The following is a 22,387-nucleotide window of genomic DNA, read 5'->3' on the forward strand; positions in this document are numbered from 1 at the left end:
ATGTATGTACACAGTGATCTCAACAGCAGAATAGTGAGTGCAGCTCTGGAGTATAATACAGGATATAATCAGGATCAGTAGAGGATAAGTAATGTATGTACACTGTGACCTCACCAGCAGAATAGTGAGTACAGCTCTGGAGTGCTGACCAATTAGTTGCGGGTGTGGTCGTGCTTCAGCTGTGCTGTGTGTCTGCTGTGTCTCCTGAGCTCCAGGGATTTCCACCTGTTCCACCTGGGGCCTGCTTCCTCCTCCCCAGGGAGGGAGTGGGTTTCCAGGCATGAGTGAGGGAGGCGAGGCCCAGGCTTCTGCTCCTCGGAATAGGCCGCAGGGGAGCAGTAGAAGCCAGCAAGCGGCCGGAACATCGGAGGAATTGGGGGTGAGGCGTTCCACCAGGAGTCGCAGCAATGCTGCTCCAACTCCCCCCACAGAGGCGAAAAACTCCAAGGTGGGATCCTCCTTGGGAAAGCTGGGTGCTGCCAGTGGAAAGCTGAGTTCGTCCGGAAGAAGGCAGAGTACTCACGGAGGTGAAGCCGACCTCAGTGAGGAAGGCTGGGGAGTGCTGAGGACCCGGGAGTCTATTTCCACCTATACCTCCCGGGTAAAAAGTCACCTCCGTGAGTATGAAGACGCCTGTAAGGCCATCAGGAGGCTCCGAGAGGAACTGCGCTGTGCCCGTGCCAGAGCCAAGGTATCTCCTAAACGGAAAAAAACTGAGATCCAGTCAGAGATAAAAAGACTTATGGCTGACATGCAAGTTTTGGAGGAGAGGAGAGCAGCATTACTGGAGAAGAGTGGGCCATTTAAAGAAAAATTGGAAAATGAGGAGCGCTTCAGGGTGACAGAAGAAGAAAAAAATAAAAGGTTGATGGGGCTGCAACCTGACAGCCAGGTGGATGATGTGGAGGAGATGGAGGAAGAACAACAGCCAGATCCACCTGGTGGCCTGCGGCAACAGCAGCAGGCCCCGTACAGTGGGCCCCCTGCACAGCAGCCAGCAGTATCACCTGCCGACTCAGGGGAGGACAGTGACAGCAGCTACCAGGGAGGGGCGCTAATGGCCCAGATTCGTATGCTGGAATCCCCAGTGTGTCCTCAGAACCTGGTGTTTGGAGATGAGCTCCCAAATGAGGCACCTGGGGGTAAGAAGAAAAAGAAGACCAAGCCAAAGCAGCAAGAAGTGGTGAGTTACATCTACACCCCCCTCCCTGTAAACCCTGAGTCGGCCGCAGGGTCAGCTCATTGTGCAAGCCCCGTTACCCAGCCCAGCCCGTGTTCTGTGGTGGACTCGGTGCAAAGGTGCGGGGAGAGTACAGATACTAAAAGGGCGCAGAGCTCCATGCCTGTTTGCAGTAGCAGGGATGGAGCAGAGAAGGCATCGGCCGCAAGGCCGTACAGTGAGGGCGGCCCAGCGGTGGGCATAGAGGCAGACTCCGGTGCTGTAGTTCGCTCCCCTGTGGGAGAGGGGGGTGACTCAGTGCCGGAGGTAGTCGTGGTGGCTAAGGGAAAAATAGATTCTCCCAAAAGTAGAAAAAAACTTTTGTTTTGCATTGGCGCCGCTGATCCAGATCAGCGGCGCCCAGGAGCTGGACATTCTAGTACGGATGAGGCGGAGGGTACCGGTAAAAACAGGGCTGGGGCCGCTAATAAACAGGCTAGGCAGGCTTCCCGGTCCTTGTATAAGGGACCGGTGACCTGTCCTGTGGTGATGGCTCCAGCCCTGGTACCCAGTGATGCTGACAGTACAAAATCTGCGCCAGAACGCACCGGTCCAGCCAGTATGAATGTGGAGGTTAATGTTGGAGTGACTGAGGGTGTGAATGAGGGGAATAATTCATCTGTTACTAAAAATCTGTCTGGGGCTTTGAATAGTGGTTTGGGCTGTAGCACGGGTGGAGGTATGGGGGGCACATCAGCTAAAATAGGGGTCAATGGTTTGGGTATGGATTATGGGGAGGAGGGTGGTGAAGGGGCACAGATTAGTGGTGGGAATGTAGGGCCTGGTCCAGTTGCACCCCCAGCGGTGGCAGCACCCATCCGCAGCTACGCGAATGTCACCGCTGGGGGAAGGGGGGCAGCTTCCTCGTCCTCTGGCTCTGGGGAGAACAGTTTGCAGCAGCGTCTCCTGGGGGCCTTAAGGAGAGGGGAGAGATCGATCAATGTAGAGGGTAGGGAGGTTGATCTATCCTTCTGGATAGAGAGACATGGTCTTTCAGCCTTCCGAGAGGAAAGAGGGGGGGATAATGTGTGGTCCCTCCCTACAGCCGGGCCAGGTGGTCTCCGTAGGAATGTGGTCCGGCTGAGGTGGAGAGGCAGTGATACATGTCCTCCAAGATCTAAAGTTGTTGAGCTTCTGCTGAAGTTGGGCTTTAAGGCAGCTGACATCTATGCCTTGATACATCCTTATGGTACCCCTGAGTTCGATATCAGCTTTGTTCGGCCAGAGGGGCTTGAGCTCTTCTGGTCGAATTATGAGTTGGTAAAGAATGAGCCCGGCTGGCGAGACTTTGCCATTCAGGCAGTGTCTCGCCAAAATAATGTCAAGAAGGTGACCGTTTTAACCCGTAATGAATCGCTTTCTTGTATTGACATCATGACATGGCTAGGTCGGTATGTTGATGTGGTGGAGGTCCCAAAAAAGAACAGGGATGAATATGGCATCTGGTCAGGGGCCTGGACGTTTATAGTCAAGCTTAGGCGTTCAGGAAACACCGTTACCCATATACCATCTGCGACCTTCCTCGGAAGGGATCGTATCCAGATCTTCTACCAGGGTCAGCCGAAGCTCTGTCACAGATGTGGTGACCCCACACATTTTAGTGCCAATTGCACTGTGCAGAAGTGCACTCTGTGTGGGGAAATAGGCCATCTCGCTACATCTTGTGCAGAGATTAGGTGTCACCTGTGTGGTGACTTAGGTCACCCATTCAGTCGCTGCCCTCGTTCCTTTGTCAACGCTTGTGTTGCCCCGGTGGGAGTAAGCCGTGAGGTGGATTCTGCTGGGGGGATGCCTGTCGGGGATGAAGGGGTGCAGGGGCCAGGGAAGAAAAGTAAGCAGAAGACGCCTGCCCAACTGAGGCGTCTCGAGAAGCGTCAAAGGGACAGGGAGATTCAGGACTCACAGGAGCATCAACCAACTGGGGTGACTCCTGATCCTGTCCCTGCGGCCAGTCTTACTGCTGAGGCCCTGGGGGATAGTGAACTGGATGAGGAGACTGGAAGGATCCACAAAGAGGGGGATGCCGTCTCCTCACTGTCCTCCCATGGTGGGAGCGCGGATGAGGACAGTGGGGGATGGGCAGAAACAAAGCGGGGTACTCGGAAGAATAAGAAAAGGAGAGATGTAAGATCTTCTCCCACCTGCCAGATGCCAAAGGAAGGTACAACTGATCTCCCTCTGATTGGTCTCTCCAACCGGTTCCGAGCCCTCCACGACATTTCCTCTTCGGAGGAGGGGGTGGCTGGGGGTGAGGTTCCGGATGTTGCGGTGGGGCTCACAGGAGACGCTGAGTCCTCTCTCCCTGGGGAATCTATGTCTTCAGGGGGGGAGACAGGCCCAGAGTCAGGGGACGAGAAAAATGTATATAAAGGGAAAATGGACACATCGATTTCACTTAAAAGGGGTAAACCATCATCTGATGAGGAGGGTGGTGGGGTGGATGGGAAGGATGGTGGGAAAAAGAAAGCTGTCTAACTCAATCACCCTTGATGGCGGCACCCTCTCCGTTGACTCTGGCATCCATTAATGTTGCCAGCATAAAGTCAGATACGGCTCGATTTGCGGCCTATGATTTTTTTTGCCCATATTAATGCTGATATTTTATTTTTGCAGGAGACCAGGCTAACAGATATGTCATCTATCTACAAGGCTAAAAGAGAGTGGAGGAATGGGCCCTCCTACTGGTCTCTTGGGGCCGAGCCGTATAGCGGAGTGGCGGTCCTTTTTACCGCAGCGGTAGAATGCCGACGGGTTATCGAGTTAGAAATGGGGAGGTGCCTGATCTTAGATGTCCTCATGAAGGGACAAGAACTTCGCCTTATTAACATCTACGGCCCACAGTCTAAGTGGGACCGGAAGTGTCTCTTTATGAGGATCAAGCCCTATCTTTTTACAAGTCGGCAGGTGGTCTTTGGAGGGGACTTTAATGCTGTCACGAGGCCCCAAGACAGGGGAGGTGCCAGAGACAAGCTGACTTATGATAGCGCCGCCCTTAATAGCATAGCGAGTGAGGCTCGCCTGGTGGATGTCCACATCCGGCACACCCCAGGCCACGTGGGATTCACCTATCATAGGGGTAGTTGTAGGTCTAGGATAGACAGGTTTTATTTAAAGGAGGAGGCCGTCTCTTCAGCAGTATCTGTTGTTGAGGTGGAGTTTTCCGATCACTGTTTAATTTTGTTTTCTCTGAATGTCGCAGAGACCCCCCGGATGGGCAGAGGCTATTGGAAGCTGAATTCGTCTCTCTTGGAAGAAGCGGAGATAAGACAGTCCTTTGAGGATTTTCTTCAGAGCCAGGTACCATTGCTGGGCCTTTGTAGCAGTAAGTCAGAGTGGTGGGAGATCTTCAAGGAAAGGGTTGCGAGATTCTTCCGCCAGCTCTCGGGCCTCAGAAGCCTAAACAGGTACCGTTTGTACCAGGGCCTGAGGAAGAAACTTGAGCACCTTGTCTCGACTGGAGGTAGTCGTGACGATATCTCCAGAGTGAAGTCCTTGTTGATGAAGTGCCAGTACGACAGACACGCATCTTTGGTTTTTGAGAGGGATTACGGGAAGTACCGCTCGCCTGACCCTTACAGAAACTGCAAGATGTCAGTGAATAGTAAAATAGTCTCAGGACTGATTGATAGTACGGGATCCTTGAAAAGGTCCAGATCAGGGATCTTGGAGGTCGTCAGATCCTTCTACTCGCACCTCTTGGGAAGGAAGGATCTAGATCGAGATAAGGTATCAGCTTTCTTGGCTGAAACCGTCCCTGAACCAGGAGTAGACCCCTCTCTTGACGTTTTGACAGAGATGATCCGGGAAGAGGAAGTCAGGATGGCTATTGATGGGCTTGCCCTCAAGAAGTCACCCGGTCCAGATGGCTTAACATCTGAGTTCTATAAGACCTTTAAGGACACTTTGGTTCCCCTCTTGACTGCGGTTTTTAATGAGTGTCTATCCTCGGGCACTCTGCCAAAGTCAATGAGGAGGTCAGCGCTGATCATCCTGTCAAAGGGTAAAGACCCGTACCACATTGAGAATTGGCGTCCCATAGCGCTTCTCAGTGTGGACCGAAAGATTCTGGCAAAAGTGCTGTTTAACCGGCTGGTGGAGTTTGCACCCCGGCTCCTTTCGGGGGCTCAGAATTGCTCTGTTCCGGGCCGCAGTACATTTAGTGCTGTGCTCAGTGTCCGAGAGGCTGTGGAGCAGGGTAGGGCTGGCCACTGGAAGGGGTACTTGCTGTCCTTGGATCAGGCAAAAGCGTTTGATCGGGTTAACCATGAGTACCTCTGGTCTGTTCTTCTGAGATATGGCCTGCCGGGGGGGTTTGTTGATTGGCTTAAGATCTTGTACGCAGGGGCAGAGAGTTTCCCGCTTGTGAATGGTTGGATTGGCCGCTCTTTTGAGGTTGGGTCTGGCGTCCGTCAGGGTTGTCCTTTGAGCCCGTTGCTGTACGTGTTTGCAGTTGATCCTTTCCTTAGGAGGATTGATTGTGGACCGTTGGCGGGGGTGAGAATGGACCTGGCGGTGCCGGATTTGGCTCTGAGGGCGGTAGCGTATGCTGATGATGTCACCGTGTTTGTCTCCTCACAAGAGGTGATGTCAGAGGTGGACCGCTACTCGGAGGCATCCGGGTCCAAGATCAACCGGGATAAGTGCGAGAGTCTCTGGCTGGGAGGGGGAGATCCTAGTTTTGATCTCCCGGACGCCCTTCCAGGGCCCCAGGAATCTGCAAAAGTTCTCGGCATCGAATTTGGCCAAGGGGATTACCCCAAACAAAACTGGGACAGCAGGCTTAAGATCGCCGCTCAGAAGGTGGATCAGTGGAAGGGTTGGTCTTTGACCCTCCGGGAAAGGGTTAACCTGATCAAAACATTCCTGCTCCCTTTACTGATATACCTGGGCAGTGTATGCATGTTGCCAGAACCTCTTTGGACCCGGGTCTACAGTGTGTTCTTCCAGATGTTATGGGGGAACAGACTGAACCTAGTGAAGAGGGAGGTTATTTACCGTACAAGGAGACTAGGGGGGTTGTGTATGGTCAACCCTGTGGTATTCCTAGTGAATACCTTTCTTAAGACCAATATAGCAAACCTCTGGTCATAGAGGGCTCCTCCGTGGGTATCCTCCTGTAGGGGATGGTTTCAGCCTTTCTTCCAGGAATGGGAGACAGGAGGGCAAGTGAAGGATGTTCGCACACCACACGGGCATCTCCCGGCTTATGCTACCCCGGTTCTGAAGGTTATTCGTCGGTGGGGTCTGGGGATGTGGGAGATTAGGACTCTGTCGAGGAAATTCCTTGACAAGAGGGTCCTGTCTTCTCATTTCCAGAGGCCATTGGCGCTCAAGGACTGCCCAAGTCGGGATCTGGAGGTGGGTTTAGAGCTTTTGAATTCTATCAGGATCCCCTTGAAGTTTTGGGACTTGACTTGGCGCTGCTTCCATGGGAAACTGTGTGTGAGGGACAATCTGAAGTGCAGGAGCTCTGATGACCGGGGATGTCCCCGCGAAGAGTGTGGAGGCATGCTGGAAAGCATGGAGCATTTTCTGCTTCATTGTCCCTTTAACACAGAGGTTTACAACAGGGTGGGCGCTTCCATTGGTTGGCCTCGGCTGGCCAGTCTCTCCTATGCGGAATGGGCCTATGGGGCATTCAGAAACCTTGGAGGCTGGGACCGGTGCACTTTATTCCTAGTCAGCTCAGTGGTTAGGTACTACACGTGGAACGCACGGTGTTTAGTGTCGACGCAGCGTAAAATCCTCCCTGTGGATGTGGTGGTTAGGAACATTCTCGGTGACCTGGTGAAGGTGCGTTCTCTGGAGTACGAGAGGCTGGGTGCTGGCAGGGCCTCTCGTCTATGGAGGGGCTCTGCCTTTAAAGTGCCTTAGCCTGTTGTCCCCCCCTGGTGGTGGGCTGATGCTGGCACATTAGTCTTTTTGTTTTGAGCAGTTGGTTTATGGTAATATAGGGCTTGCAGGCACTGAACTTGAGCTTTAGGGGTTTGTTGTTTGGCTTATAGTGTTATATGTATTTGTTATTGTATTTATTGTTGTAGTCTATTTGTATACTTATGTATTGTATATATTGTTAGTCTGTGTATATTTTATGTAATGTATATATTGTATATATTGTGTGATGCCACCTGGGGTTTGGGTTTAGTTTAGGTTGGGTGGTGGGTTAAAAAGGGGGGAGGGGGTTTGTATGGGACTTTTATATATACAGAAAATCCTGGACTGGTTCATGGACGTCTGGTAACATGTACTGGGGGCATGGGATGCGGGACCAGCTCAGGGCCAAAAAAAAAAAAAAAAAAAGTGGTGTTATTTTGTTTGTGTTGGTTTTTATTATTTTGTATATATTATTATTGTTGTTGTTGTTATTCTTTTTGGTATATTACTGGTATTGGGTTTTTGGTATTGCAACTGGGCCAGGAAATTCACATTTAGTATTAGTGTATATAGTTTATTAGTATGGTATGGGTATTAAGGGTATTATAGGAATCTGTCTTTTGTAAATATTGTATATATTTGTTTGTGTGCAGGAATGAGTGTGGGGTGGACCGGTGTTGTATTTTATGCTATTGTGTTGGTTTTATGATCATTATATTGATATGTTCTGTCGGATATGATATGTTTATGTTTTGTAATTTTTTTTTTTTTATTGTTATGTTTGAAATTTTAATAAAAGATCTACAGGATGTAACTCAGGATCAGTACAGGATAAGTAATGTATGTATGTACACAGAGACTCCACCAGCAGAAAAGTGCAGAGTCAGCATCTTATCCACCCCAGAGTACATCACAGCCAATAGGAAAAAGTGTTTTCTGACCCTGAAGTTACGAAAAGGCACAAAAAGGGCCACCAAAGCACTGTTTCTTTTATCCCCTAAACCTTTAAATATAACTTTTATTAGATATAGCAAAATTAAATTAAATTAAAATGGAGTGTATAAACATGAGTCGTAAATTAAAATGTTCTCTATTACTGAGCCCAATAATAAGTATAATACCAGTCTGCTATACATAACTCCTATGGTTTATTACAAGCCTCTTTATACTATATTGGAGTCACACTGTATATGTCAACAGGCGCTGCCTATCAGTTAGAAGTCACTGGCTGCAGTCCAGACACAACTAAGCCCGGGGATATATTGTTTAAAATTAGAACACATATAGCCCCTGTCCCCCCCCCCCCCCCCCCCCCCCCAACATGTTTCACTCTGTAGAGTTTTATCGGAGGTCTGGGGCTAATAGGCCCCATTAACCCCAGACTTCTGATGAAGCTCTACGGAAAACTTTACTTGAATTTTAAACAATATATCACTAGACTTAGTTGTTGCTGGAGTCGTAAAACACCCCGTTCCCTGACTGGGATACTGGGAGTTTTCTGACCCTGTAACCATGTAGGGCAGATAACCAATCACAGCTCTTCTGCCTCCTACTGGCTGAATGCTCCACCACTCAGATTCTGCTCCCTGTGATGTCACCAGTCTCTGGGCAGATTTCCTCTATGATGATGGTTCCTCACAGCTGCTCCTCCCCCTGATATCTTTATAGAACCTTTATAAACATATAATGCTGCATGAAGGGGCTCGGTGAAGGTGGTGGTGAAGGTGTGTAAGTGTCTGATGGGGTCACACAGCTCATAAAAGGACAGCTGCCCGGCCTCATAATCCAGACAGATCCTGAATCTATCACTGGAGATCTGGTGAGGTAACAAAATCACTTCATCGCTATGTATTACAGAATACTCCATATTACACCTCTGCCCTCCACATAGGACCCAGGACTTGTTATTATCTCCAATTAGTGACTGATACCCGCTCCTGTCTATACTGGGATAACACATCCCCACCCTCCATATTCCTGTCCCACTGATCTCCACATCCCAGTAATGTTGCCCTGAGGAGAATCTCCTACCACTCATCACCTGAGAATAATCCAGGAATCTCACTGCTGTTTCTGGACGATTCTGCTCTGTATCTGTCCAGGTCGCAGTTTTCATGTCTGATATAAGGATCTTATTACCAGCGGAGTTTACATCCAGTAATATGTCTGTAGGATCCTGCACATAGAAGGTCACATCTCTTATTATATCAGATAATTTACGTGATATGTGTGATTTCAGCTTAAGACTCTGATCACATTTACCAGGCCTCCATGTATCCTTATTGCAAACCTCCTCCTCAAGATCACACAAGTCATCTGTGTCCTCATCACTTCCCTCCTCCTCAGGATCACACAAGTCACCTGTGTCTGGATCCAGTAAGACAGTCAGTGGATCCGTCATGTTACACAGCTCCTCAATGTCCATCATCTTCCTGGACAGCTCATTCTTCTTTATCTCCAGCTTCTGAATGACATCAGACAGTGACAGTGACATCTTCTCCTCCTGCCTGGAGATCTCACTCAGGATCCTCTTCTCCAGGTCGTCCAGCCGTCTCCTGATGTCTATAAACAGGGCAGTGACTCTCTCCGCTTCTCCAGATGATTTTTCTTGACCTTTTCTCCTTCGCTCCTCCAGACTCTGGACTCTTTCCTCAGTCTTCTCTCTCTTTGTGATCAGTTTCTGCAGAACATTTCTCAGCTTCTTCTTCTTCTCCTCAGATGCCTCATCCAACATCTTCACCGGGTGTCCCCCATGTTCTCCGGCCAAACTGCAGGACACACAGATACAAGCATTGTCCTCAGTACAGTAATATTCCAGGATCTTCTTATGGATGGGACATTTCCTGTTCTCCAGGGAAGTTCTGGGCTCGGTCAGGACGTGTTCTGGTCCCTTGCTGTGAACTTTCAGGTGTTTATCACACAGAGAAGCCTCACACATCAGACAGGACCTCACAGCAGGTACAGGAGAGTCCACACAGTAAGTGCAGAAGATTACGGCCTCGTCCTGATGAGTAGACCGGAAATTCTCCACCACATTACACAGAGTGATGTTCTTCTGCAGTGCCGGCCGATCCTGAAACTCTCCTCTACATTCAGGACAGGAATAAACTCCAGACCCGTCCTGTGTATTCAGGACCTGATCAATACAGACCCGGCAGAAGTTGTGTCCACATCTCAGGGTTACAGGATCTGTATAAAGGTTCAGACAGATAGAACATTCCAGCTCCTCTCTTAGACCAGCAGACGCCATCGCTGACAGTAGAAGAAGAAATGAAAGTAAAAGTATGTAAGAGACCAGATGGAGTCATTTATACTTACCCCATAGGGCGAGGCCGGGCTTATCACTGAGAGGCGTTTGTTGTAAGATTTCAAATATACCAGTCACAGCAGGAAATCTATTACTAAGGTCAATTTCACATGACAATATTTAGGTTAGTATTTTGCAAGCCAAAACTAAGAGAGGGTCCGAAACATGGAAAGGATGCACTTTTTTGAGCCAAAAGTTTTCTCACTTTGTTCCACTTCTGATTTTGTCCTACAAATACTAATTATAAAATACTGATCTAAATACTATGATTGGGAATGTAGCCAACGGGTGCACGGACATGTTGTGGTAACCACATCTGGTAACTGGGGTTCATCTGTCCTTGACGCAAGTTGTTGGCAATTCATGGTAAACTGATGGAGACTCATGAATTCAGTGTTTCTGGTTGAAACAGATTCTGATTTTGAGTATGGGCAGATGCTGTATCTTCCTTGCATGTCTCCGTATTAATTCCCTCATCTACCCCAAGAAAAGTGCACACCTCTCCAAACCCCCTAATATTAGTGTTAGTAATACACTCAATTATCTGGGGAGTCAAAAGGTTACTACCGTTTCTTGCTTCCCGATACTCTACTTCTGCCTTGGTCCTGTCTTGAAAGTATAACCTCGAGTTAGGGAAGTCAGCCTAGATGATGGGCAAGTACCATATTGTATTCATCGCATGCAAGCAGAATCATGTTTCTTCTGATCTTTCTCACAACTAGCCTCATATTGTGTCCCCTTGTTATACAGTCAGGGCCGTAAATGTTGGCACCCCAGAAATTTTTCAAGAAAATGAAGTATTTCTCAGAGAAAAGGATTGCAGTAATCATAGGCGAGTGCACGGGGTGTGTCGGGTGTGCCTGGGCACACCCTAATCAAGCCCAGGCTCCCGTCACATTCGGGACATCCAGGGAGCGTAGGAACCGGGGGGACACATCCCCCCCCCCCCCCCCAGAAAATCATGCAGGGGGACAGATCATGGGGGAATCCTCCCCAGTTCTGCCCGCAGACTTTGCTGTATTATATGCTCCCCGGGTCTAACCAGGCAGGGAGTCATTCATAGCTGGTCACTCACGGCCGGAGCTTCTGGACTGCGTGCGCACACAGTTCAGAGAAGGCCGTGACTTCTTCCCAGACGCAGGCGCCGATGACGTCAATCATCAGCGCCTGCACTGTGGAGAAGAGAGAACGTGGCCCGGCTCTTCTGGAGATCGCTGCGTGGGACTAGGTGAGTTTTTTTTGTTATTTTCTTTCGTACTCTGGGATGGGGAATCATGTGGGGTGGTGACCCAGGGGGGGGGAGGGGGGGGTGACCCGGGGGGGGGAGGGGGGGTGACCCGAGGGGGGGGGGGGGGCTTTTAGTCACATTACACAATGTTACTTCACACTTACTCTACTGCAGTTTTTCCCAACCAGGGTGCCTCCAGATGTTGCAAAACTACAACTTGCAACACCTGGAGGCACCCTGGTTGGGAAACACTGCTCTACTGGACCCTTTTCACATAGACACGCTATATTGCAGTTACTTCTGTGAATGTTTATTACTGCTTTTTATTTTACAGTCCAATTATATGTGAGTTAATGTCCTTTGTATGTTTAGTTCACAAATAGAGCAACTGATGGAGGGCACTTCATACAATCATAGATGCAGAGCCTCTAGTGCAGTGGTCTCCAACCTGCGGACCTCCAGATGTTGCAAAACTACAACTCCTAGCATGCCCGGACAGCCAACGGCTGTCAGGGCATGCTGGGAGTTGTAGTTTTGCAACATCTGGAGAAGCAATCAGATCATTATACAATCAGATCATTATACAAGATTTTACATGTGCTGGGCGGCACTGGGCGGCGACCACCACCGCCGCGACACCAGTGCCCACTGGGGGGGGAAGCGACCACTGGCAGAGCGGCCCCAATGCCCCTCAAACCAGTCTATGGGTCGCACCTCCCCGCAGACACGGCGCCACAGCAGCAACGAACGCCGCACAGCACCACACCAGTGTGAACAAGGTATAATAGCTCACTTACCAAGCTCTCCCAGTCAGACTGGGAGGCTGCTAGGAAAGAAATGGCCCTTGTGTAGCTAACTACTACTTATATAGGGTTGGGCTGAGGGGGTGGGGAAGAGTGCAGACACATGTTCAAACAAAAAAAAAGGAGGGGATAGAAAACACAGTGTGAATTCGGGTAGAAAACAGACATGGTGCACATCTACAATCTTGTATAATGATCTGATTGCTTCTCAGCATAATTACACCTTGTTCACACTGGTGTGGTGCGGGGCGGCGTCCGTTGCTGCCGTGGCGCCGTGTCTGCGGGGAGGTGCGACCCATAGACTGGTTTGAGTGGCATTGGGTCCGCTCTGCCGATGGGTCGTTTACCCCCCATGGGCACTGGTGTCGCGGCGGTGGTGGTCGCCGCCCAGTGCTACGCCATTTTATGCTAGGGACGTTAGGGACCCACTCTAAATAGGTGGCCTTGACGTGGCAAGTGGGCTTGTACTTTTTGATCAAAAATGTATGCTAACAACCTGTTAGTTTTTGATATTATGCTGAGAAGCAATCAGATCATTATACAAGATTGTAGATGTGCGCCATGTCTGTTTTCTACCCAAATTCACATTAACCCCTTAAGGACGCAGGACGTAAATGTACGTCCTGGTGAGGTGGTACTTAACGCACCAGGACGTACATTTACGTCCTAAGCATAACCGCGGGCATCGGAGCGATGCCCGTGTCATGCGCGGCTGATCCCGGCTGCTGTTCGCAGCCAGGGACCCGCCGGCAATGGCCGACGCCCGCGATCTCGCGGGCGTCCGCCATTAACCCCTCAGGTGCCGGGATCAATACAGATCCCAGCATCTGCGGCAGTTCGCGATTAAAATGAACGATCGGATCGCCCGCAGCGCTGCTGCGGGGATCCGATCATTCATAACGCCGCACGGAGGTCCCCTCACCTTCCTCCGTGCGGCTCCCGGCGTCTCCTGCTCTGGTCTGTGATCGAGCAGACCAGAGCAGGAGATGACCGATAATACTGATCTGTTCTATGTCCTATACATAGAACAGATCAGTATTAGCAATCATGGTATTGCTATGAATAGTCCCCTATGGGGACTATTCAAGTGTAAAAAAAAATGTAAAAAAATGTAAAAGTAAAAGTAAAAAAAAAGTGAAAAATCCCCTCCCCCAATAAAAAAGTAAAACGTCCGTTTTTTCCTATTTTACCCCCAAAAAGCGTAAAAAACATTTTTTATAGACATATTTGGTATCGCCGCATGCGTTAATGTCCGAACTATTAAAATAAAATGTTAATGATCCCGTACGGTGAACGGCGTGAACGAAAAAAAATTTAAAAAGTCCAAAATTCCTACTTTTTAAATACATTTTATTAAAAAAAAAATTATAAAAAATGTATTAAAAGTTTTTTATATACAAATGTGGTATCAAAAAAAAGTACAGATCATGGCGCAAAAAATGAGCCCCCATACCGCCGCTTATACGGAAAAATAAAAAAGTTATAGGTCATCAAAATAAAGGGATTATAAACGTACTAATTTGGTTAAAAAGTTTGTGATTTTTTTTAAGCGCAACAATAATATAAAAGTATATAATAATGGGTATCATTTTAATCGTATTGACCCTCAGAATAAAGAACACATGTCATTTTTACCAGAAATTGTACGGCGTGAAAACAAAACCTTCCAAAATTAGCAAAATTGCGTTTTTCGTTTTAATTTCCCCACAAAAATAGTGTTTTTTGGTTGCGCCATACATTTTATGATATAATGAGTGATGTCATTACAAAGGACAACTGGTCGCGCAAAAAACAAGCCCTCATACTAGTCTGTGGATGAAAATATAAAAGAGTTATGATTTTTAGAAGGCGAGGAGGAAAAAATGAAAACGTAAAAATTAAATTGTCTGAGTCCTTAAGGCCAAAATGGGCTGAGTCCTTAAGGGGTTAAAATAAAATGTTAATGATACCGTACGGTGAACGGCGTGAACGTAAAAAACAAACATAAAAAAAAGTCAAAAATTTTTTTATAAAAAATGTATTGAATGTTTTATATAAGTAAATATGGTATCAATAAAAAGTAAAGATCACGGCGCGAAAAATGAGCCCTCATACCGCCGCTTATACTGAAAAATGAAAAAGTTATAGGTCTTCAAAATAGGGGGATCTTAAACGTACTAATTTTGGTTAAAAAGTTTGAGATTTTTTTTTTTAAGCGCAACAGTAATAGAAAAGTATGTTATCATTTTAATCGTATTGACCCAAAGAATAAAGAACACATGTAATTTTTACCGTAAATTGTACGGCGTGAAAATGAAACCTTCCAAAATTAGCAAAATTGCAGTTTTCTTTTTAATTTCCCCACACAAATAGTATTTTTTTGGTTGCGCCATACATTTTATGGTAAAGTGAGTGATGGCATTACAACGGACAACTTGTCAAGCAAAAAAACAGCCCTCATACTAGTCTGTGGATGAAAATATAAAAGAGTTATGATTTTTTGAAGGCGAGGAAACAAAAACTTAAAAATAAAATTGTCTGCGTCCTTAAGGCCCAAATGGGCTGCGTCCTTAAGGGGTTAAATATTGACTTACACTACAAAATAAACAGGCTGTCACCTATGGTTTAGCACGCATTTATCATATTGCACTTGAGTATACATAGTCTCTCAGGATAAACTCCATATAAAGTGCAAAAACAGTGTATAAAAACACAGAAGATATATACACAAAGAATTCCAACGGGAGGTCTGGTCCAGGTTTATCTTCTATTCTGTCCTCACTATCGGTCAAAGCTGAGTTTTTTTTTTGTTACATGAAAAATTCCTTTATGTATCAATGTTCTCATTTATGCCACTGTTCACATTTAATTCTGTTTATTTGCTGTATCTGACTACATTCATTCTGGGGATAAAGGAATTTATGTCATGTACAGAACAGAAGATAAACCTGGACCATACCTCCGGTTGGAATTTTTTGTGTGTTTTTATACACTGTTTTTGCACTTTATATGGAGTTTATCCTGAGAGACTACTTATACTCAAGTGCAATAAGATAAATGTGTGCTAATCCATAGGTGACCGGTGGCAGCCTGTATATTTTGTAGTGTAAGTCGATATTTTATTGGAACGTAATAAAAGGTATATTTTATTGTATGGAAGGTCCCTATTCAAATCAGTGTCTATATTATTAATGTACTGGGAGACCCATCATTTTAACCTGAAAAGTGTTAATACCTACCTAACAATCTAGCTAACAACCTACCTACCTGTTTACCTACTTCCCTGGCTATCTAACTACCTGGCTACTTACGTAGCAAGCTAGCTGCCTGCCTACCTGGCTATCTAGCAACCTGAATATCTACCTACCTAACTATCCATCTACCTAACTACCTACCTAGCTATCTATCTACCTAGCAACCTAACTACATGGCTACCTAGCTAGCTAACAACCTACCTAGCTAATTGCCTACCTGGCTACCTTGCTAGCTACCCACCTATGTTGCTCATAACCAACCTTGCTACCTACCTAGCTATCTACCTAGCAACCTAACTACCTACATGTATGGCTATCTACTTAGCTAGCTAACAATCTACCTAGACACTTAACAAGCTATCTAGCTAACAACCAACCTAGCTATGAACATACCTAGCTACTGACATAGTTGCAACCTACCCATGTAGCTAGCTACCTACTTACCTGCCTACCTACCTATCTAGCGAGCTAACAACCTACCTACTATCAGACGTATTTATCTACTGAGGGGGTCTATGGTGGGGGATAGGCCTAATTAATGGGGGACCTACTATCCTTATTATGAGAGGGCATTGCACTGGAAAAATGCAGAGTCAAACATGTTTTGAGACACTCAGGAGGTATGATGTGCTGTGGAGGGGCTTCAGATTCAGAGACACCGGTGAAACGTGATAGTGCGTCAGCTCTGACGTTCTTGTCGGCTGGACGAAAATTTATTTCAAAATTGAAGCGAGCAAAAAACAATGTCCATCTAGCTTGGCGAGGATTTAATCGCTGGGCAGTCTGGAGATACGAGTGCCAATTTAATAGCCAAAAGCTCACGATCTCCAATCAAATAATTTTTTTCTGCAGAAGAGAAGGTCTTGGAGAAAGATTTTTCCCAGTAGCGTTTTTTTTTAATTAAAATGGCACCGGCACCGACAGAAGAAGCATCTACTTTGAGGATAAAAGGCTTCGAGGGGTCAGGCCTGGACAGAACAGGTGCAGAAGGGAATGCAGCCTTGAGAAGATTAAAGGCCTCCTCCACCATTGGTGGCCAGGACCTCGGGTTTGCGTCTTTTTTGGTCAATGCTACAATAGGTGCAACGATGGTGGAGAAGTGGGGAATAAATTGACGATAGTAGTTAGCGGACCCGAGGAAACGTTGGATAGCTCGCAATCCAGAGGGGCGTGGCTAATCCAGAACCGCAGAAAGTTTGTCAGGATCCATTTGAAGGCCTTGGCTGGACACAATGTATCCCAGGAAAGGTAGACTGCTGCGTTCAAAGAGACATTTTTCAATGTTAGCATAAAGGTGATTTTTGCGTAGCCACTGTAACACCTGACGGACATGGAGGCGATGTTCCTCAGAGTTAGAAGAAAAAATAAGAATGTCATCCAGGTAGACTACTACACAGGTATATAACATGTCACGAAAAATTTCATTGACAAAGTCCTGGAAAACTGCTGGGGCTTTGCAAAGGCCGAAAGGCATGACAAGATACTCAAAATGTCCATCACGGGTGTTGAATGCAGTCTTTCACTCGTCTCTTTCACGTATACGGATAAGATTATAATCCCCTCTTAGATCGAGTTTGGTAAAAATTTTTGCTCCCCGCAGACGGTCAAATAGTTCAGAGATAAGGGGAGTGGATAACGGTTCTTAACGGTAATTTTATTTAAACCGCGGTAATCGATGCATGGACGTAGGGTTCCATCTTTCTTAGCAACGAAGAAGAACCCTGCTCCAGCAGGAGAAGAAGATTTTCTGATAAATCCCTTTTTTAGACTTTCTTGAACATACTCGGACATGGCTTGGGTCTCTGGGGCAGAGAGAGGATAAATCCTGCCACGAGGCGGAGAAGTACCAGGAAGCAAGTCAATAGGGCAGTGAAAGGGCCTGTGTGGTGGCTTGCTTTTTACAAAAAACATCGGAAAAGTCCTGGTAGGCCTTAGGCAGGCCTGGCAGAGGAGAAGCGATGGTTACTTGACTGATGGGTATAGTCTTAAGGCATCGCTGGTGACAGGTAGGACCCCAACTTCTAATGTCCCCAGAAGACCAGTCGAGCGTAGGTGAGTGGAGCTGGAGCCAAGGCAAGCCAAGAAGAACTTCAGAAGTACAGTTGGGAAGCACAAAAAATTCAATGTCCTCATGATGGAGGACACCTACATTCATGCGCAAGGGCTCTGTGCGATAGCGTACGGTACAGTCCAGATTCTGTCCACTCATGGAGGAAATGAAGAGAGGCTTGTCGAGACGGGTCACAGGGATGTTGAATCTGTTGACTAATGAGGCCTCAATGAAGTTACCTGTTAAACCAGAGTCCAGAAAGGCCACGGCAGAAAAGGCAGATTTAGCAGGCAAAGAAATCCGTACAGAAATAGTCAGGCGTGGAGAGGTAGAATCCACACCCAGTAACGCCTCTCCCACGTTTACTAGGTGCGTGCGTCTTTCCAGACGCGGAGGATGAATAGGGCAGTCCTTCAGGGAATGCTCGAAGCTCGCACAGTAAAGGCAAAGGTTCTCATTCCTGCGAGTCCTCTCAAGTTGGGTCAGACGAGACCGATCCACTTGCATAGCCTCCTCGGCGGAAGGCACAGTCACAGGTTGCAGCGGATGCTGGAAGAGAGGTGTTAGGCGGGGAAACCGCCTGGTGTGAACAAGATCCTTTTCTTGTCTCTGCTGAAGAAACCCGGGCTGGTTCCTCAAAGACAGAGCGTATTTCTGAGAAGGTCTGGACTGAAGCGGTGGCAGGATCGTTGCGGTCCAAAAGCGCAGTGGCCCAAGACAATGCCTTTCCAGAGAATAAGCTGACCACGAATGCCACCTTAGACCTTTCAGTGGGAAATTGGTCAGCCAACAGCTCCAAGTGCAGAGAACACTGGGTCAGGAAGCCACGGCACAACTTAGAGTCCCCATCAAACTTGTCCGGAAGAGAAAGACGAACTCTGGTGCTGGAAGTGGCAGATTGCAGTTGAGGAACTGGCGGAGAAGATAGCTGTAGAGGCAGAAGTTGCTGAACCATTGCAGTCAGTTGTGATAACTGATGTCCTTGTTGGACTACCTGTTTAGACTGTTGTGCCACAACGGAGGTAAGGTCTCCAAGGCTTGGTAGCGGCACCTCAGCGGAATCCATGGCCGGATCTACTGTAAGGATCCGGGCTGGCAGAGGGTGAGGACACTGGAGGGGGATCCTCTGTGCCATAGAGGTGATGGCGTGGGCCGTACCAGGGGAACGGAGTCTAATGGGTTACTGGTATTCACCAGAGCCCGTCACAAAGCGGGATGGACTTGCTGCGGCAGGTAACCCCCAGGTCGTTCCACCTGGTAGCAACTCAACCCCTCTAGGCGGCTGAGATGGCGCGGTACAAAAGGACAAGGCAGGGCAAGGTCAGACGTAGCAGAAGGTCAGGGCATCGGAAATCAAAGAAAAGAAACATAAGAAGTATATACGGGATAAAAAGGATTTTGAGTCCGGACAAATATATACTAAAAAACCCGTGGATACCTCTTATAATAAATATACTGATATCTCCGAATCTGATTATTCCGAATCAGACGATCAGTCCAAAATTAACACACCAAAATATCAGTTCAATCATCAGATCAAAAACAAATATCACAAAAAACTAGATGAGGAGAAGAAGGATGAAATGCAGATATGCAATTTTTCATCGTATATCCTCACTAAGGATCAGATTAAGCTGTTGAAAAAGGGACTATCCTATACACCTACACCACAATTTGATTCCTTCGAATGGATTAAGGATATTAATCTGTTCGCAAGGAAACTTGCTCTGCCCAAAGTGCACAAATCACGTGATAGTGATATAGAGGCAAGGTTGGATAATCAAGTGGTGAGTGATCTTTATGAACTATTAGAGGAAGGAGAAAGTGGTATAAGGAGACCCACTCCACCTTTTTCGGATTTAAAACCTAGATGTCGAACAACACCCAATTTTACACAATTTGATAATATTAACATCTTTGTACAGATGGTCAGTACCAAATTGGAAGAGTTGAGACCTAGGAAGAGGAGAAACCAAAATCTTACCTGTGAGGAGAATCAAGCATTGCGTGATCTGGAAGAAAATCAGGACATAATCATTAAGCCCTCCGATAAGGGGGGGAATATAGTGATTATGAATAAAGATGATTACCTGGATATGGTACGACGACTAATCCGGGATGAAACAACATATCGACGTCTTGAATCCAACCCCACTGAGAGATTCCTGAATGAACTGAGAGTGATACTTACGGAGGCGAAAAATAATGGATTGATCACTAAAGATGAATTTAGGTATATGCTGAATTTGAAGCCTACTATAGCAACAATGTATGCATTACCTAAGATACATAAAAGAAAAATACCTATCCCAGGACGTCCAATCGTATCGGGAAATGAAAATCTCACGGAGGGAATTAGCCAATATGTGAACCAGATGTTAACTCCATTTGTCCAAGCCTTACCGTCTTATGTTAGGGATACAGGGGACGCTGTATCTAGACTGCAGGAAATCTCTTTTCCACCAAATATATATATGTGGCGAGTCTCGATGTTGAGGCATTGTATACTAACATAAAACATGAATTGGGCCTAAAGGCGGTCGAATACTTTCTGAACACGAGAGGAACACAATTTAGTGAGCACAATCAATTTATTTTGTCACTTCTTCACTTTTTACTTATACACAATTATTTCATTTTTGATGGTCACTTTTATTTACAGCACAAAGGCACAGCCATGGGCACGGCATGTGCACCTAATTTTGCAAATCTTTTTTTAGGGTGGTGGGAAGACACTATCGTATTCACAGACACCCATCTCCAGTATACCTCGCACATCTTATTTTGGGCACGATTTATTGATGATGTTTTATTATTTTGGGACGGCACAGAAGCACTATTTCAGCAATTTGTCACCACACTTAATAACAATACAATAGGGATGTTTTTTACTTCAGAAATTCACCAGACCACCATCAACTTTCTTGACCTACAGATTTCTCTGCAGCCCAATGGCAGCGTCCAAACGTGCATATATAGGAAACCTACGTCTACCAATAGCTTTCTTGAGTGGGGCAGTCATCATCCTGCCCCCCTCAAGAGAGGCATCCCCGTGGGACAATACCTGCGTGCCAAGAGAAACAGCTCCACAGATGAAGCATTCCTACGGGAATGCAGGACTTTATACAACAGATTTATCAGTAGGGGGTATCCTAAGAAGGTTCTTCATAGAGCCTTCGCTAGGGCTCGTGATACCCCAAGACAGGAGCTACTGAAAAGTAAACAGACAACGGGAACAATAACTAAGACGGTACGATGTATTGGTACTTTTGACGAAAATAGTCGTCAGGTAATGAATATTCTACGTCAATTCTGGCCTATTCTACAGGCAGACAATGATCTGAGAGATGTTATCCCCCCTTTTCCTTCGATCACATATAGGAGAGGGAAAAACATCAGAGAACATCTGGTTCATAGCCTCTATACTGAAAAAACTGAAAGAACATGGCTCAAGTCTACAATAAAAGGGTCTCATCCTTGTGGAAAGTGTACCTTTTGTGGATTCCTGCCGAGGATGAAAGAATTTGTTAACCCAATTGATAATAAGAAATATGTTATTAGGGATTTTATCAACTGCCAGACTTCTGGAGTAATATATATAGCCCAGTGTGGATGTGGTAAGCTATATGTGGGCAAAACCACACAGCAACTGAGAAGACGGATATCTCAACATCTCAGCACTATCCGCACCGGGACTGATACCCCACTGGCGAGACATGTTAGAAATTTTCATAGAGGTGATATACAAACCCTTAAATTTTGGGGACTAATTAAGATGACATTGGGCCCCAGAAGAGGTAACTTCACGGTAATTACTCCGTGAAGAAGCAAGATGGATACAGCGACTCAAAAGCCTGAGCCCTAATGGACTCAATGAGGGATTCACCTTCTCAGCGTTCATTTAGAATAGCTGCCATAATGTATAAACATCGTGTACAATTATCAACATAATTATTAAACACCCTGCCGAAGTGACATCAGGGAGGGAATTGTAGATGGACCAACCATGATGGACCAATACGCTGCCTTTTAATTATCACTAAATAATTAACTACTTCTATGGTGATAATAATATACAATATAGAATAATATAGAATATCATATAGAGCAATAATGCATTTTATTGGATCTTATCCCTATTAACATGGAGCACTATGGAAGACCAAGTATGTGCGCAGATTACATCACGCAGCCCTTATATAGAAAAAATTCTGGCGCATATGAAACTACATAGTGACTGACTATTATATCTATTTGGAAATGCCCGTGGAGACTAAGTCCCCGCGCATATAGAACTGCGCAGCTCCGACAGCAAGGTACGCTCGCTGGTGTAAGAGCTCGCGCAGGGGTCACGGCGCAGGAAGCGGATGTGAATATCGGCGCTGGTACAAGAGCTCGCGCAGGGGTCATAGCGCAGGAGGCGGATGTGAATATCGGCTCTGAGATCATGACGCAGTAATCATGTGATGCATTACCGAGGCAACCAATAAACAACAATGCGGATTGGTTGAACTATGAGAGCAGAAATAGGTGCATGGAAATGTCCATCAAATTAAATAGAGGATGATTGGATGGGATGGCGTCCCACCAAACAGAAGTGAATATCACCCCACCATGATGTCACGATAGGAGGTTATTTAACCCCTGTTTTGGCGCTTTTTCATTCAGTGCCC

At 46.6% G+C, this 22,387-nt stretch overlaps 1 protein-coding gene across 1 annotated transcript; it reads right to left on the reverse strand.

Moving 5' to 3' along the window:
* Window positions 1–8,629: 8,629 nt before the first annotated feature.
* On the reverse strand, window positions 8,630–10,545 carry LOC130267717 (E3 ubiquitin/ISG15 ligase TRIM25-like). The gene has a single exon (XM_056517844.1). It carries the CDS (start codon window positions 10,341–10,343, stop codon window positions 8,688–8,690), a length of 1,656 nt encoding a protein of 551 aa, XP_056373819.1. The 5' UTR covers window positions 10,344–10,545; the 3' UTR covers window positions 8,630–8,687.
* Window positions 10,546–22,387: the final 11,842 nt, after the last annotated feature.

This window comes from Hyla sarda, chromosome 4, assembly GCF_029499605.1.
Source record: "Hyla sarda isolate aHylSar1 chromosome 4, aHylSar1.hap1, whole genome shotgun sequence".
NCBI lineage: Eukaryota > Metazoa > Chordata > Amphibia > Anura > Hylidae > Hyla > Hyla sarda.